Source organism: Osmerus eperlanus, chromosome 3 (genome assembly GCF_963692335.1).
Source record: "Osmerus eperlanus chromosome 3, fOsmEpe2.1, whole genome shotgun sequence".
In the NCBI taxonomy this organism is placed as follows: domain Eukaryota; kingdom Metazoa; phylum Chordata; class Actinopteri; order Osmeriformes; family Osmeridae; genus Osmerus; species Osmerus eperlanus.
This window is the reverse complement of record NC_085020.1, coordinates 5,030,119-5,045,848: the sequence shown is the minus strand read 5'-3', so window position 1 is coordinate 5,045,848 and position 15,730 is coordinate 5,030,119. Positions and strand designations below refer to the sequence as shown.

The 15,730-nt window shown below is 42.0% G+C and overlaps 1 protein-coding gene across 1 annotated transcript in view; it reads left to right on the top strand.

Annotated features, from left to right (window-relative positions):
- Nucleotides 1–10,265: 10,265 nt before the first annotated feature.
- gpm6bb (glycoprotein M6Bb) overlaps nucleotides 10,266–15,730 on the top strand; it is a 28,088-nt gene continuing 22,623 nt past the window's right edge. Inside the window, exon 1 of the mRNA XM_062456711.1 lies at nucleotides 10,266–10,456. Within this exon, the coding sequence (XP_062312695.1) occupies nucleotides 10,453–10,456 (4 nt within the window). The 5' untranslated portion in view covers nucleotides 10,266–10,452. The remainder of the gene's footprint in view (nucleotides 10,457–15,730) is intronic.

Genomic DNA, 15,730 nt, shown 5'->3' with positions numbered 1-15,730 from the left:
GCTTCTGGACGTCGATCTCTAATAAGGTAAAAATCGTGACGTGACAGAAACAGGAGGCGAGTCAACAGTGCAGCGTGTGGATCTGCGGCCGAAGGGGTATCCCTGGATTCATTTTTCGTTCCTTTAAGCATGTTGCTATGGGAACACAGTGAACTTTTTTTCTATCTGGTAGGGTGAAATACTGTGAAATTTTGCATCCCTTTTTAGATTATTTTACTTACATTAAATAATTCAGGCCTTGCTGTTCCTCTTATCCAAAACAAAAACTGGTGGGACAAGGTACATTGTCTCAGAGACCATCTCATAAGAGCTGTTCTTAACTATACCATACTAGGCTAGTTCACTGATCAGTCACAATAAGCCTCCAGACCGACTGGAGAGCTCAAACTGAAGAGGACATCTCATTATGCAAATAAGGAGAAAGGACCGCTTGTTAAGCAAACTATCTGGAAGTCTTGAGCGTTGGACAGTGTCAGTGAATAGATTTAATTAATCAACAGAAAAAGTCGAGCAACTGCTATTTATTGGCCTATATAGTTCTGCAATTGGCACACCACACCAAAACAGGACTCCTTGGATTGACACAAGATTGATTTCCTTTCCTGCCTTCATCTAATTTGGTACTTGCCAGCTCTCAATAAGTGCACACCCCCCTCTCTGAATCTGTTACTGTTGATCCTCCTACATAAACAGACACCTTGGTTTGAATCCACCTGTTACAAGGTCCCATCGGTGTGCTCCACTTGCTGGCTCCGTTATCACTTTGGAACCATTTTTAGAACACAGGCGCGCAGTAAACACAGTTTAAAAACATCTCCGAGACACACATTGATAAGCGGATTGGTGTGCATGCACTTCTCTGATGACGGATGCAACCTCAGAAGCCAGGAGTGTTTCAGCTGGTGAGCACAATTAAACACTGGCAAACGCATTCCGGAAAAGAGATCCACAGAAATAAAGAAATTATTTTGATTTCTTATTATAAAGCAGAGATAGTGAACAGCTCTCATCTGGCTTGGCACAACTAGCATCTTGTTCTGGTGTCTGCTTCTCTGTCTGAAAGAGCAGTAAGAAATGTGCTTAAACTCCAACTCCAATTTGCTTTGAAAATGGATATTATTGACATACAATTGTTTTCTGAAGCTTGCAGAGAAACAATCAGGCACAGTTAGATTTTAGTGGAATCAATAGACTCAATTAAATGGAGCAGGAGGCAATTAGCGCAACAATATTACATTTACATTTCTCTCTGCCATGTCATTGATGAAGGAGCTAGACATGAAATACAGTTTGTGAGTCATATGTAAAACTCAGACATCAGACATTCCGATGTCTAAAGTCTTCAGCACCTACACTTAAATTTCACAAGCCATGAAAAGGAAAGTAAATCAATACAATGTTCATAAGTGGTTCCTGTTTTGTGAGTCTCACAGCACTCTGAGTAGAGACTGCTTCACTGAGGCCATTGAGAGACAAACCGAACTGCACTGCAGTCGAGGACAACCTGAGAGAGGGCTGTGCTTGATGGCTCCCCCCCCCAGTGATTTTTGAACGTCCCAGGGGAGCTAGGCGGAAAGTACAAGAGCGCTGACCTAAAAAAACTTCCGACAGCTTTCTGAAGCACTAAAAACACCAACTGAGAACAGCGTACAGTAAAGAAGTGGCTATGCATTAAATAGGTTTCTTCTCCAAGGAATGGGTTGGTGAACAAGAAGGGCGTGACCTCTTTTAACATGTCAGAAGGGCTTATAGGGCTCACAAGGCTTGGTACTTGGTACTTGGTTGTTGTTGAAGAACTACAGGCTAACAGTTAGCAGGGATTGGTGACGACTTACTGTACTATGGACTAGGACCTTGGTTTGCACCTACCCTAAATAACAGTGGACCACTGTTCCTTAACGCACACACACATACACACGTACGGAGAAACTCATGTACACAGAAACACATAGAAGACCAAAGACTAAGAAAGTGTCCTCAGAAGTCAAATCTTTCCTTAGTTTACTATTCTTCAGAGGACTTTGGATCCCCCACCACAAAAAATAACTAAACACGCCCCCCCCCACACACACACACACACACAAACACACACACACACAGAAACACACACACACTAAGTAGTGTAAGTCAAAGGAGTGTATTGAAGCTGAGTAATGCTCCCCATTGGCAGACGGCTGTGTGTCGATTCTCTAATTAGGCTCAGACCTGAGAGAAAATGATGACTTATTGGCACCTGGCACTGAATACATCACAATCAAGATCACAGTTTAGTCACTAAACTTTTCTCAAATGGACTAGAAGTTTGCCAAGTTAATTTGAAAATGTAATTACTTTTCTACACAGCAAAACTGTAACATACCTTAAACCAAAATGTCACACAAAATAAAGTGAATTTGTCAGAAATGAGCCATTAGACACACAATTGTCAGAATGATTAAATAAGTAGCTCATCTAAAATCTATAAAATCTCAAATACAAAGAAAACTGGGCCACTTTTCTACTCTAACCAATAGAGTCATAATTCAGCCTTTTTTCAGTTGCAGTTGTCAGGGTGTGGCCGTGACAGCAGTATTACAATTGAGAAAGAAAATGGCAATTAGTGGGGACTTTTGTGAGTTCAGCATCAAAGCAAAATATAATATGATCACAGCATAAAAGCTTTTTTTCCCCCCTCTCTATGCATGTTATTTTTACATTGCAAATGTATGCAATTAATGAGCCATGTATGCTCATTTAGATACATGACTTGGACAGAATGCAAATTATTTTAATCCATGGCCTTGCAAATGAATTGGATATGATATCATAATTTGATCATGATGGGCCGAGGTACGAAGCTGCTTTCTCATCTATACTTGCTTTAAACACAATGCTTTCTGACAACTAAGACAAGCCACAACAGATGGATGTAGAGACGCCTGGTTGACTTCTGCCAAACAAACTACATACAATAAAACAGAGATGATAGAGACTGGCAGGGTTACATTATGATACATTTAACAAGACAGCAATCACTTGACACAAATGAGGAGCGAACAAACAGCTGTGTAATAATTTGCAGCTCACTAATGACCTCTAATTCTATGAATCACAGCTAGATATTGTTGACACAAGGCACAATCAACCACAACAAAAAAACAACATTCTACAAACTACAGAATGAATACAATATTAGATGAAACATGTAACCTCCAATTAGTATTTTACAAAGGGAATGGAAAAGATTGTATTCAGTCTTCAGAAGAATTATTACTTTCTTAAGACAGACATGCAATAACAATCTTGCAAATGAATAGTGGGACATGACTTTAATATAATACCAGCAGGGAAGACAGCAACTCAGTTTGACAGAGTTGGCATTTAGGTTAAATAAATGTAAAGAGAATGTATTGTTTCTAGAGATATATTGAGAAAGAAACACAACCCCGTCTTGTCTATCAGCTGGCAAAATTTACAGGGTCAATAAAACAGAAGTCCAATCGATCCAAGGGGCCAAAGGGGTCAAAGTTGAAACAATAATTGTGTTTTGGCAGAAGGAGTGAAAGTGAGATGTTTGATGATAACCCACTGTGTTACCTCAGACCAAGGGTGGAATCTGCTCTGGAGTAATATCCCTGTTTCAGATTAGCCAGAGGGCCAGCGCTGTGGATATAAAAAGAAATGAATGAGAGGACAAGGAGATGGAAAATAGCTCCACTTAAGGAAAAAGCAGTGGGAGAGCATTGGGTTAAATTATTTACTCATAACAACACTTTTAAATCAGGCCGATCTGTCAGTGTGTGAAAACGTATGCTTGAAAATAATGCTTATTTGGATTGGCAGGTAATTTCATGCTTGTAACGTGATTGTAAGGAGAACAGTCACACAATATTCTATATAATAAGGTCAGCTGGTGCTGTGACTTTAGCCCCTTTCATGCTCCATATCAAGCCAGAACTTCAAACTGATCCATCCTATACAGCTACTGTACTGTGGTGAGCATGGCCCAAGGGGCCCCCATCTCAAACTGTCAGATGACTGTCTCTGCAGCTAGATTTATATTGCAGTCAGCGCTGTTTCCCTCTGTACGGTACTCTGGGAGAAGACAGTATGCTTTGTTAGGGGTTGTGTGTGTTTTACAAAGGAGCATTGGTTCCTGTTCAAGTGTGTGAAATGCTTTCAGTCTGCAATAAACTGTCAGTATCGACAACTGTTGTTTTTGTCCAAAGTGGAGTTATACTGTAATACAAAAAACTGTTTAACTATCTAGCACCTCTGCACCCGAAAGGGAAAACAGAAAACTGTAGATGACTGCTTGTATCTATCTATATATCTCTTTCTCTCTCTCTCTCTCTCTCTCTCTCTCTCTCTCTCTCTCTCTCTCTCTCTCTCTCTCTCTCTCTCTCTCTCTCTCTCTCTCTCTCTCTCTCTCTCTCTCTCTCTCTCTCTATCTCTCTCTCTCTCTCTCTCTCTCTCTCTCTCTCTCTCTCTCTCTCTCACACACACACACACACACACACACACACACTCACAGACACACACACATGAGGCACCACCCTCCATGCTCTAAGACACTGCTTCAGCTCAGGAGACCTGTCTGGGCTGATGCAACAGCAGAACAGCTGCATGGAGGTGATACCATTCAAATGCCATAAGTCTCCCTCGTCCCATAAGTTGATAATTTCCCCGAGGTCAACTCAAATGTGCAATTTTATTAATCTGTCCAATAACATAAAAGGAGATCTCAAGTGCAAGTCTCGGCATGTAACTTCTGTGGTGGTAAAAAATATTTCTAATAACACTCGACTTGCCTGCCGTCTCTGCAATTTGACCTCTCTGGTTGAGGAGCAGACTGGAATTATCTGAGGTGATTCACTACCAGTACCAGTACCTGGTAGTGAATGCATGTAATGTGCAACTGAGACACTAGATGGCAGTATAAACTAGTATTACAGTAAAGCACCTCAAGTGTGGTCAAACCATTGAACTTTTTTTCTTCACAGATCATCCATTTCTGACATGCAGGGGGTTAATGCAGTATTTAAGTCAATATGAAATATAACCCGGCTGGCAAACATTTAACAACTCACACTTGGTTGCAAAATGTCTGTACTTTGAAATACAATCACAAACGAGGCCGATCTTTGGGCTTGCCTGAGCATGAACGAGGAAGCATCCAAGCTCGATTGTCCCTCTGATTTCAGTCCACACAAGTTTTACTCGCAGCGTTTATTTCAAGTTCTGTTCTACTCTTTCATATGGCAAGCCTGGGCATTCAGACGTCGAAAAGGAGGGACAGCTCTTTCTACAAAAGCAATCAACACAAGATAAAGGGTTGACAGAATGTGTCCTATTTCATCCACTTTCAGTTAGTGAGTTTAGGAGAGCGGCAGTGTCCACGTTACCTTGGAAGGCCCAGTCACGAGGGGCTGCTTAGTGTGGTGTTTTGTTTTTCTGTTCCCAGAGCAAGGCTGACTGATGATTCCAAACAATCTGTCTGCTCCCAACTTTCCCCCACTATTCTGCATTGCTAATCAAAGGCAGAAGATGCGGGACTTGTATCCCTTATCAAAGTGCTTGCAGATACACTCAGTTTACCTTCTCTGTCTCGCTCTTGGTTGTACCATATCTTATGTTTTTAACAGAGAACAGTCTGTACAGAGAAAGAACGAACTGAGAGCACTTTACTTTCAGACTTTGTGAAGTCAACCCACCAAGCATTTCTGACTCCGAAACCTTTGATTTGCATCACACGCTCTTCAGTGTAGTTTCAGTCATGCTCTTCATATGAAACGTTTTCATCCCAGGGGGTCTCTACACAGCTTTCCTCATCGTTCCCACTCCACGGGGCCTAGAGGAGATATGACTTCCTCCCCAGCCCCATCAGAGAGGTTGTTCTCTGAGTGCCCTCACCCCGGGGCCACAGGGGTGATAAATGACATGCGAGTTCAGCCCAGCATACATCCACCACTTCCCCTGACCTCCCAGTGTAGGTCACCACCCCCTCACAACTGGCTGTTTGGACATTCACGACAAGGCCGTCTCTAAATGTTCCTAAAAGAACAGCAATGTCACCCTGTGACCGGTAGAATTCATCACAGGATATTTCCATATAGTCATGGAATTTTGTTTTGCTGTTTGACAAGCTTCCCTCTGAAAACAGACCATTTTGGGAAGTGGAATTTGCAATTATTTGACATCATAAATCAAATTCTTCCACAGAGGACAGTGAAGGATGTATAGTCAGTCTCTCCTGATTAACATGGATTATTCGACATCTTAGTGCCGAAGTCAAATGAGTATCAAGGGAGTCCCTTGTTGTCCATTGGCCTGCTGTTCTCCTCTGACTGGCTCAGTCTCCAGGGAGCCAACATGAGCTGGTGCTAGTGGAAAACTCCTATTAGTGTCCAGCAACAACTTTCCGTGAGTATGACTTAATGGACCCTAAGACTCTAAGACTCTGATACCTGAAGACAATCCATCACAACTGACCATAGTTTTGCGCAGTTTCTTTTTACTCGTTCCATGGAAAAGGCATGCAAACAGGGGTAGATGAAGATGACACTGGGAAACACATTAGTAGAAACACAAAACGTGAACTGCCAGGAACCTTCAATGAGTAAAGTCAGCTGAGGAGTCCAAGTCATCCAGTCTGAAAGAGGACTATGAAGAGCAACAGCTGTTTAGTCTGTTTTTTTCTGTTTCATTATGAACAAGATTTACTTTAATAGGCATTCTTTAAGAGCATGGTTTATATTCTTTTGATAGTGTTGTGTGGTCAATGGTAAACAACATGGTTCCTCTATATCTGGTTTCAGTTGTCAGTGAGCCTTCTTTTCCACTGGTTTTAAAATGTTAAACCAGATGTGGTTCCACGTTATAACTCATTTGTTGTTGACTTCAAAAACTAGGTCAAAGCCTTTCAGAGTGTACTCACACTCTAAAATAAATTCAGAATGATGTGTTATAATCTAACTGTAATATTTACCAATTTATTATTACCTTATATTTATAATAAACTATTCATGTTTTTTATTAATGAACTTGCCTTTACAAAATGTCACCTGCTTCCGTGTTACTTTGCAGTGAATACATGATTGAGGTTTACAGTACTTGGGAATTGTTGTAACTTTGCTGGTGATTTAAGCCTCAAAATTTAGATTAGTTCAACAGTGGAGTAGAAGTGTATTGTCTTTCGTTCAACTGGTCTGGCTTGAGAGCATTTTTTTTCCTGGGATGATAATGAGATCTACAGCTTTTCATTAAAGGCCTTTGATGAAAGTCATACTTTGTGATAGGTTGTAAATTCACAGCTGGATTCACTAAATTGAAAAGATACTGAAACACTTTTTACTCACTGTCTTTATGTGTTGACTCTTTCAACTCAAAGGGCATGCAAATGAGAAGTAATTGAATGTGTCATGTAGTCCATGCTGTGACTTCATATCTCCTGGCATTAGAGAAAGAATTTGGACAAAGCTTGGAAACATTGAACCATCCATTTTGCTTGAGTCATAGATTAGCACACACATATTTGCAGCGATTGATAATGGAAAGCATACTCAAATTCTGTCCCCTGGAGTTTCCCTGAGACTCAATATTCATATTGGACCAAAATGTGTGAGTTTACTGTAATATACTGTACAGTATAATTTCGTAACAAAGATGAGCACAGTTTTCCCTCAATATTATTTAAGGTTTGGAGTCATTAGTTTTTTTACATGTCACAGTTTGACTATATTGGCACACAACTCAGGCCCAAACCAGAGTCAATGTGCTGTCCAAGTTTAGAGTGCTTCACAGTTGGAGCCTGTGTCTGTATTCTTATCCTGCGATTTGTTGAACCTCAGTGGTTCTGTAACCATGGTAGTGATTGTGTTTGACACTGCATTCCAAAATCCTTTTTATTTGCAATTAAGAGCAGCAGGATTACCTCAGTCCTCTCACACTCACCCCCTCTGACCCATACTCAGATTACATTTAAACAAATTATACAAGAGCATAAAGCACATTGGAAGCACAAAGATTGACAAAATGGATACAACTGTGGATCATTCCAATGAAGGTATTTAGCTAAACTTTTAGTCTGTCTAAACTATGCAATATGCTACTTTCTATGCACAAATGTAATGCGAAATTAATGTGGTTTGACTTGATGACGTCCCTGTTCCTATAAGGAAATATAGTTTTATACTGTGCAGGTCATATGTGCAGGTCGAATGAAAGTACCAAATTGGTGAATGTGAATACTATTAGCAGAAACTTAGTCCATGGCCTCTTCCTTTTAGACTATGTGGGGTTTTGCATACTAATTAGTCTGAATTGAGTTATTGTTCATGGAGGCAGTTTGACAAACGTCTTATTGATGTTGTTTGTGAGCTGGTTCTGTACTTCGGAATGGAGAATCAATTTGAAGGGGCAAAGTCTGCTCCCTGTAACCCCAAAACCTTTTTTTTTTACTTCTTTCCTTTTTAAATCTGCAAGGTATTAGCACAGTGATTTATGTTTGTATAAAGTGATTTTTTGGCCAAATGTTCTTGAGATCTTGAGAATTTGGAGAGGAATGTTTGGCAGCAATAAATCCTGCAAATGTTTTGCCTGTTAACCTTCTCTCTTAAGTTAAAAGAAGATATGTCCAACAACAGTTCCACCCTTCAAAATTGCTAACCTAGTTTTATATGGTAGTTCCTTGAGGTCTTTAACTCGGATTTGTAGCCATGTCACAGATTTCAGGATACAGAACAACTCTCGTACAACACAGTGGTTGAACAATAGGCCTATGGGCATCAATGGGAAATGCTGAACTGCGTTGTTGTTGCACCCTAGCTACAGTTGCATGTCTTCTGTCTGTCAGCTGCTGTTACTGTACCAGCAAGCTGAGCCCTGGAATTTTCCCAGCCAGCCTATTTACATAGACACATGCTACACAAAAGTATGGACAAGCAGTACATCCGGACAGCCTACTAAGCATGGATGTATCCTGGGTGTTTTACTGAGGATGGATTTTGGCCTCTGTTATTATAGCAGAAGAGTGGATTATCTTCTCCTTGTACAGCTCTGGATAAAATTGAGAGACCACTGCACCTTTTTCTTTCATTTTTTGAGTACAATTTTGAGGACAATTTTGAGTGAGGAACACTAAAGTAAAATTTAGGAGGCCACTGCAAATTTTATTCTTCTGTTCCTCACTCAACTTTGTAAAAAATTTAAGAAAAAGGTGCAATGGTCTCTACATTTTTTCCAGAGCTCTATGTACAACTTAACACCTTGTTTTGCACCAGTAATTACAGACTACATCAAACTCTCAAATACTAAAGGAACTACACCATTTCCCTCAGTGTGGTTCTCTTACCACAACATCCAGTTGTGAACTGAGGGTTTTCCATCTCTCAGTCAAAGATAGGGGATATAGCTGGTGTCAAATGAATGCTGTCTGGATGCTGTTGTCCTTGCCATGTTGGGCGGAAGCCCTGTTTGACCATGAAGCGTCCCATTGAGAGCTAGCCATTTGGCGGCCTGTGAAAAGACTGTTGCTAGAGGGAGCTTGGGGCTCCTTGGATACCGGATACCAACGCTCTCGATCAATGGTGATTGGCATTGTTTCCATCCCTACACTGGCCCCAACTCTGTGAAAAGCAGAGAGATTGGAATTTACCCGAGTGGTCAGCCTGAAAGGACACACTGTAATATTGATATCAAAACATGAAAGCAAGAAAGTCCACCAGTATAGGCATATCCGTAACTTATGAAATCACTTCTGTGATTATTATGTTCCTGTTCACAGAAGTTGAGATATTAGGCAAGAGTTAATGGATTTCATTAACTATTCAGCTCTGAATCTTAACCCCTGCAAGGGCAGGATGGGGCATTGGTCCCTTCTTGACACTTTTGCTAAGGACTGCACAACTGGCCTGATAACATCTTATCAGGCTAGTTGTGCAGTACACATATAAGGCCTACTGATGTGTTCAAGCATTGAGAAACCCCAACACAACTCTGGAATAATCTACACTCTACATGATATAGTGCAGGTCGCTTTACTGACAATTATCAGACCCGTTTTAGAAACCCGAACCCGGGATCATTCTTTGGTAAAAGAAGAAAAGTCTCAAAGTTAGTTTCATCCTCTGCATGTATATTATCTTCACTAGCAACATGTTTTTTTACATGCTGCACACACGGGCTGAATGGGTGTTGCGAGACTAATTATGTCTGAGTTGAACGCCCTGTAAAACTTTGTCAGTTTCCTCAGCAGATTGGCGAGGTGAGGGGCCGAAGCAAGCTCTGTCCTTCCACACTATCGGTATAATCCCCCTCGTGGTGACGTCACGGTAGCTTGTCTCCAAACAGGACGGAGCGCAGAAACTCCGTGGACTAGTTTGGCGTTCGCTGTGCATCCCCGGACGCAACATCTCTGTTTGCTGAACTTTCATCGGACCCCACTTAACTTCGGAACCTCTGGGAAACTGAACAATGGGTACGTTTTGACTTCATTTTATGATCTAAATGTTCACTCGTATCTAACTTGTACTTTACCATCACTTTTTGATAATTACATTTTTGTCGTTCGAAAAATTTGCCATCTATACAGTTCATCGCAAATTCTTTGACAATTAGTTTCCATCGGTTTATTTTTTCAAAAGTATATTTATCTGACCTTATTGCGTTAGTATCGGCATAAGGTGCAGGGTAGTTGACCAAGTCGTGGAACGCGATTAGAGATAAGTCTAAAAGGATTTCCCTACTGTCATGCGCCACTCAGCTTTGGTTGCCCACTGCGCAGTGAGTTGTAGATTTGAGTGAATTTGCATTGCTTGATGAGTTGCCCGCTTATCACTTTGCACGCTTGCTTTGATGATTAATACTTCCTGATCATAGAGTCTTTGTCACAAGTTGATTGATTGGTCAAAGTAGCAGACCGATACATTCTTCTCCGAAAGCCTTAAGATGTCCCATGACCGATGTGGACTAACGGAATTTTGAGAGGACGTCGCTGTATGTAAAACATGTGGAATTGGTACTTCAGAACAGGGTACAAAATTAGTGTGCTGTGAAAATAATTGTTATTTGAATGTGCCCTTGATTAGACTATTAGACCAATTATTTCGAGTTGGTAAACCATCAACAGATTTATCTCACTCAGTGTGATGAGTACAACTACATTTCCCTTAAAAACATGTGGAATTGGTACTTCAGAACAGGGTACAAAATTAGTGTGGTGTGAAAATAGTTGTTATTTGAATGTGCCCTTGATTAGACTATTAGACCAATTATTTCGAGTTGGTAAACCATCAACAGATTTATCTCACTCAGTGTGATGAGTACAACTACATTTCCCTTAAACCACTTGGTGAATGGTCTATTCAAGGTCCACACACTCTTCATAGACTGAGGCATCCATCTCCGGGCTCGACATGAGACTCTACTGCATCCCAGTCTAGCTGGCCTATGTTGTCATGTGAAGGGCTGAACTGGTAGATGCAATGGGAGTAATTCCCATGTCCTGCTCAGATCTCTGACTCAGTCCCAAGTGTTTGCCATCTGTGTTGTCACCCTGGGAATGCCTGGGAGGAGTGAGGCGCCAATTCCACGGATGTTGAGCACTTCTTAAAGGCTCCAAGCAGACTTATGGGCTTTGGGGCAGTAAGAGGCTGTTGGCCAGATGGGACAATATAGAAAGGACGAGCAGTTAGCTGCCTCACCATTCGCTATTCCATTGTAAAGTTGGGGAATTAGCCTTCGTGTATTCACATATTCTTCATAAACGAAACACTCAAATGCTGAGGCTATGTGCTCCATGATGCAGGAGGCAGCTTGTTGACACTCTCCAATGTATTTCAACGTTGTTTACAGTGTCAGACGGTGCACTGGCAAGGGGTCATCCACTGGCTGTCCATCTTCCCATAGATACATTCTAAGACAGCAAATGTAGTGGCGCTCTCACAAGACGCCCGGTGATTTGCAGGGTTTGTAGCAGAGGCTGAAGAGGAGACTCCTGACAGTGTGAGAATGTGTATCAGCATTCATTAATTCCTTCTGAAGCTCCCACAGTGGCGTCTTTGTGCTCCTAATTTGGACCCGGCTCCTTTGTGCGACTTGAGCGGCTCCTAACGCAGAGGGAAGTTCACTGAATTACAAGTTGCAGAGTAGCCACCCTGTGAACTAACACAGCACGGCCCCTCGTCCTGTATCTCTCTGGGAGGATATTGGCCTGCATGGCAATTGACCATTGTCCATTGTGTCACTCACTGAGTCTCAGTTCATATTCAAATGCTCTCCGTGGGACCTTAAAACAACTGCTGCTCCTTGGTTGGGAAGGACTGTGATGTCAGAACTGGAGGTTTTACTTCATCCTCTTAAACCTACCTTTGAGATTAGTCATTCATACTGAGCCCCTTCTAAATAGGCACTGATCATCCTTCTGGTAAAACTCTATGGAATTGCGTATAAGTTCTAGATGTGATAAGTCAATTCTATCAGCATGAAGACTAATGACACCTGTGAATGAACAACTGGTTTTGATTATATTATGATGTCTAATTGTTCCTAGACTTGATTTGAACCTGGGAGAAGCAAGGCTTGCAGCTGTATTCAAAACAATCTGAAATTGATTAAGTGAAGAATGTGTGCATGGATTTGTGCGGCCCAAAACAAACAGGATGCCTTGAAGCCATGACTGATGATGTTGTATAACTGATAACTTTCTGTCTTCCTTTGCCATTTGAAATGCCATATTCCGATGTCCCAGGGAGATCAAGGCATCTGTGTCTATGGTCAACAGTTTAACATTGTCTTGGCCTACAGTATGCGAATGTGGAAATATACTTGTCACTGTGTTTTTTTTGGTTGAAAGAACAGCATGGATGTCAATGTCCTGCCAACAGCTACTTACTGCTGGTCATGTGACTCACCTGTCCACTCAGCAGCCCCTGTTGCCATGGACCTCCTCTGTACAAACAGCTTTGAGTCTTAAACTATGTGGTCTTCGTTCTATTTACAGATCTAATCTGTGGTCTGTCAAGACATCACTTTTGAGTAATTTAGAGAGGTGACACTGTAAATGTGGTGTATGTGTAACTGTGTGCAGAATAAGTTTATGCAGAAAGTGGCAATTTCCCAATGCAGATACACATTTTCCGATGATCTTTTAATGCTATACAGTGGCAATGATGATTCCCGAGTCAGTTCACTATTCTGTTGTAGTAGCTTGAAGACGAAGTTGGATAAGTTATTTGAGATAGAGATGGAGAAAGCAAATAGGAAAACCTACCAGGCTGTCAATTTTGCATTCATAGATACTGTACAATTGAGTTATTTGGTGGTTAACATTTTAGGTCTGTCTTGTGACTTCTAGAGTTAAGCATAATCAAATACAGCAAATTATGGCCTTGACTTGAACAGTTATTTTCTGTTCCTTCTTGAGCCAGACCCTGATAGCCAAGAAGAGTCAAATTGTTTTTCCTCATGGAAACTTGGAAACATGGAAACTAACCTTCTGTTCCAACACGGTACTGTTTACAGCCACAATCAATACAATAGTGCCATGGAAAGAGGGATTTAACCCCATTAAACCACGCAATCTAAACATTGCTCACCAGTTCTCCTGTCATTTGAATCTTTAATTTGGTAAAATATGTCATGGGTGCTCTTGTCTTATTTGATTTGCCATTTGATTTGTGAATCTGTATGACTAATGCGTTCTGGTAAACTAGATCTTGGAGTTTCCACTGCATACTGCTGGACTCATAATTTCAAATCACTCCACACAAGGAGAAGATAGAGAGGCTTGTTTTTCACTCTTTGCCCTCTGAAGGCGATCAAGCCGACAGGATAAGAAAAGTGTCTGGGAAACATGAGTTGTGGCTGCCTCAGGCTGTTTGAAAGCTACACTGTGGTTCTCCTGCCACCATCTGCACTAGGATGTCTGGAAAGTATCCGATTGTTTTCGTCACATCACGCTGTGTTAGTGTGGCAGTGACAAAGACACAGGACTGGTGCGTGACCCTGCATCCTGGTGTGAAGTAGGGGAAGAGGACCCATAACTGTATATGTCGAGGCCAGAGGCGGGGGGTGTTTTCGCTCACAGAATCAGCAGCTTGTCAGCTGATGCCTGAGCAATAACAGTTGGTGAGATAATGTTTCCCCCTGCTTTGAGTTTACCCAAGGTGATCTCCCAACCCAAGGTTGGAGGTCACGTGTAGATGACCTCCTGCCAACGTCCCCAAGGGCACTGCACATGATAAAGGACAGCAGGAGAGGAACTCTTCTCTGTGAAGAACTGCAAGACTATTGTGTGATGCAAATACTCAGTTAGGCCTTCGCCAATAAGGTTTGTAGACACAAAGTCTGAAAAACGTCTGACTCCCTTTGCAACAATGTGAGATTTCCCAGACTACCAGTCTGTAGGGGATTCACAGTCATTAAATATACTAAATATCTATGCTAATGAGACATACTTTGTTGTCATAATTAAGTGATTTCTGGGCCTCCCTCCATTTGGCAGAGGATCTGACTGAACGTCACTGGCAATCAATTTGTAGACGAGGCCCTTCCTCTTAGACATACTCTGCAGCTCCTGAAGGGAAAGCACTTAGTCCTATGAAAAGACATATTTCATCCCTTTTCTCTCCTCCTCTTCTCCGTTGGCCCTCAAATTTCCATCTCAACCCCCCTGCTGTCTCTCAACCTCCACTCCTCCTTCCCTCTCTCCTCTTCACTGCTCTGTCCCCCCCCCCCTCCTCTGTCCCCTCCACCCTCGCCCGACGACGGTTGATTGCCCACCGACACCAGCAACATTGCAGGTCTGCCCAAGCGCTCATGTTCATTTGTTGAGTTTAATAAGTCTTCAGATCACAAAGAGGGCCATTGTGTATTGTGATATGAAATGATAGGAATAGAAGTTCCTGAGTGGGAATGCTTGCTCAAGCATGGGAACCCCCCCCCTGCCCCTCCCTCACTTTTACGTTTTAAGGGCCTATTCACCATCCCACAGTGGGGACAGATTCAGCAGCTGCTACCCAGAGTTTACCCTTACAGAGTGTTGTCACAATTCCACATGGTGGAAGCAGTATGACATTTGAATAACAAGAAATATCTCAGATATGCAAATGTCTACTACTTCTCAAATTGGCTGGGAGCATAAAGTTGGTCCTGCCAGAAAGGGGAGATTCATGCTAAAGATACGATCAGGGCAGTTTCAGTTGTGCTTTTTTTCATTGGGTCTTTGCGAGCCACACCAGTGGTGCAGAGTGTGTACAGATGCTCTCTGTACTGTATGCTGGCAGTGTTGTTTGTCGAGGGGATGGTAGATATCTGTCTGTGGAATAGCAGTCAGTATCAAAGGTTTTGTTTCGCATATAATGTGTGTTCCAGAAGGCCTGTGTGAAATAATGGATTGGACAAGCAAGCAGAGGGACACAGACCCACCACTGATGTGCATTCCCACACCCTCATTGAACAGGCACTGTACTGCACGCTCTGCTGCTCCTCAAATCAAATTACCCGACTCCACACAGACACATTTTCCATGACTCCATTTACAGTTTTTGACACACTCTCTCCACATAACACACACAGAGGATGGCATCGATGAGGCACAAATCGATATATTTTTCCGCGGTTGGCCTATTTTCATGGCTTAGTGTAACTAAATAAACAGATCATAGCAAAGGTTAATAGAAGTGTCTGCGTTGCAGGGTCAGAGACAGTGGCGCGATGCCATTGGTTCAGATGACAGCCATGTGTTGTTATC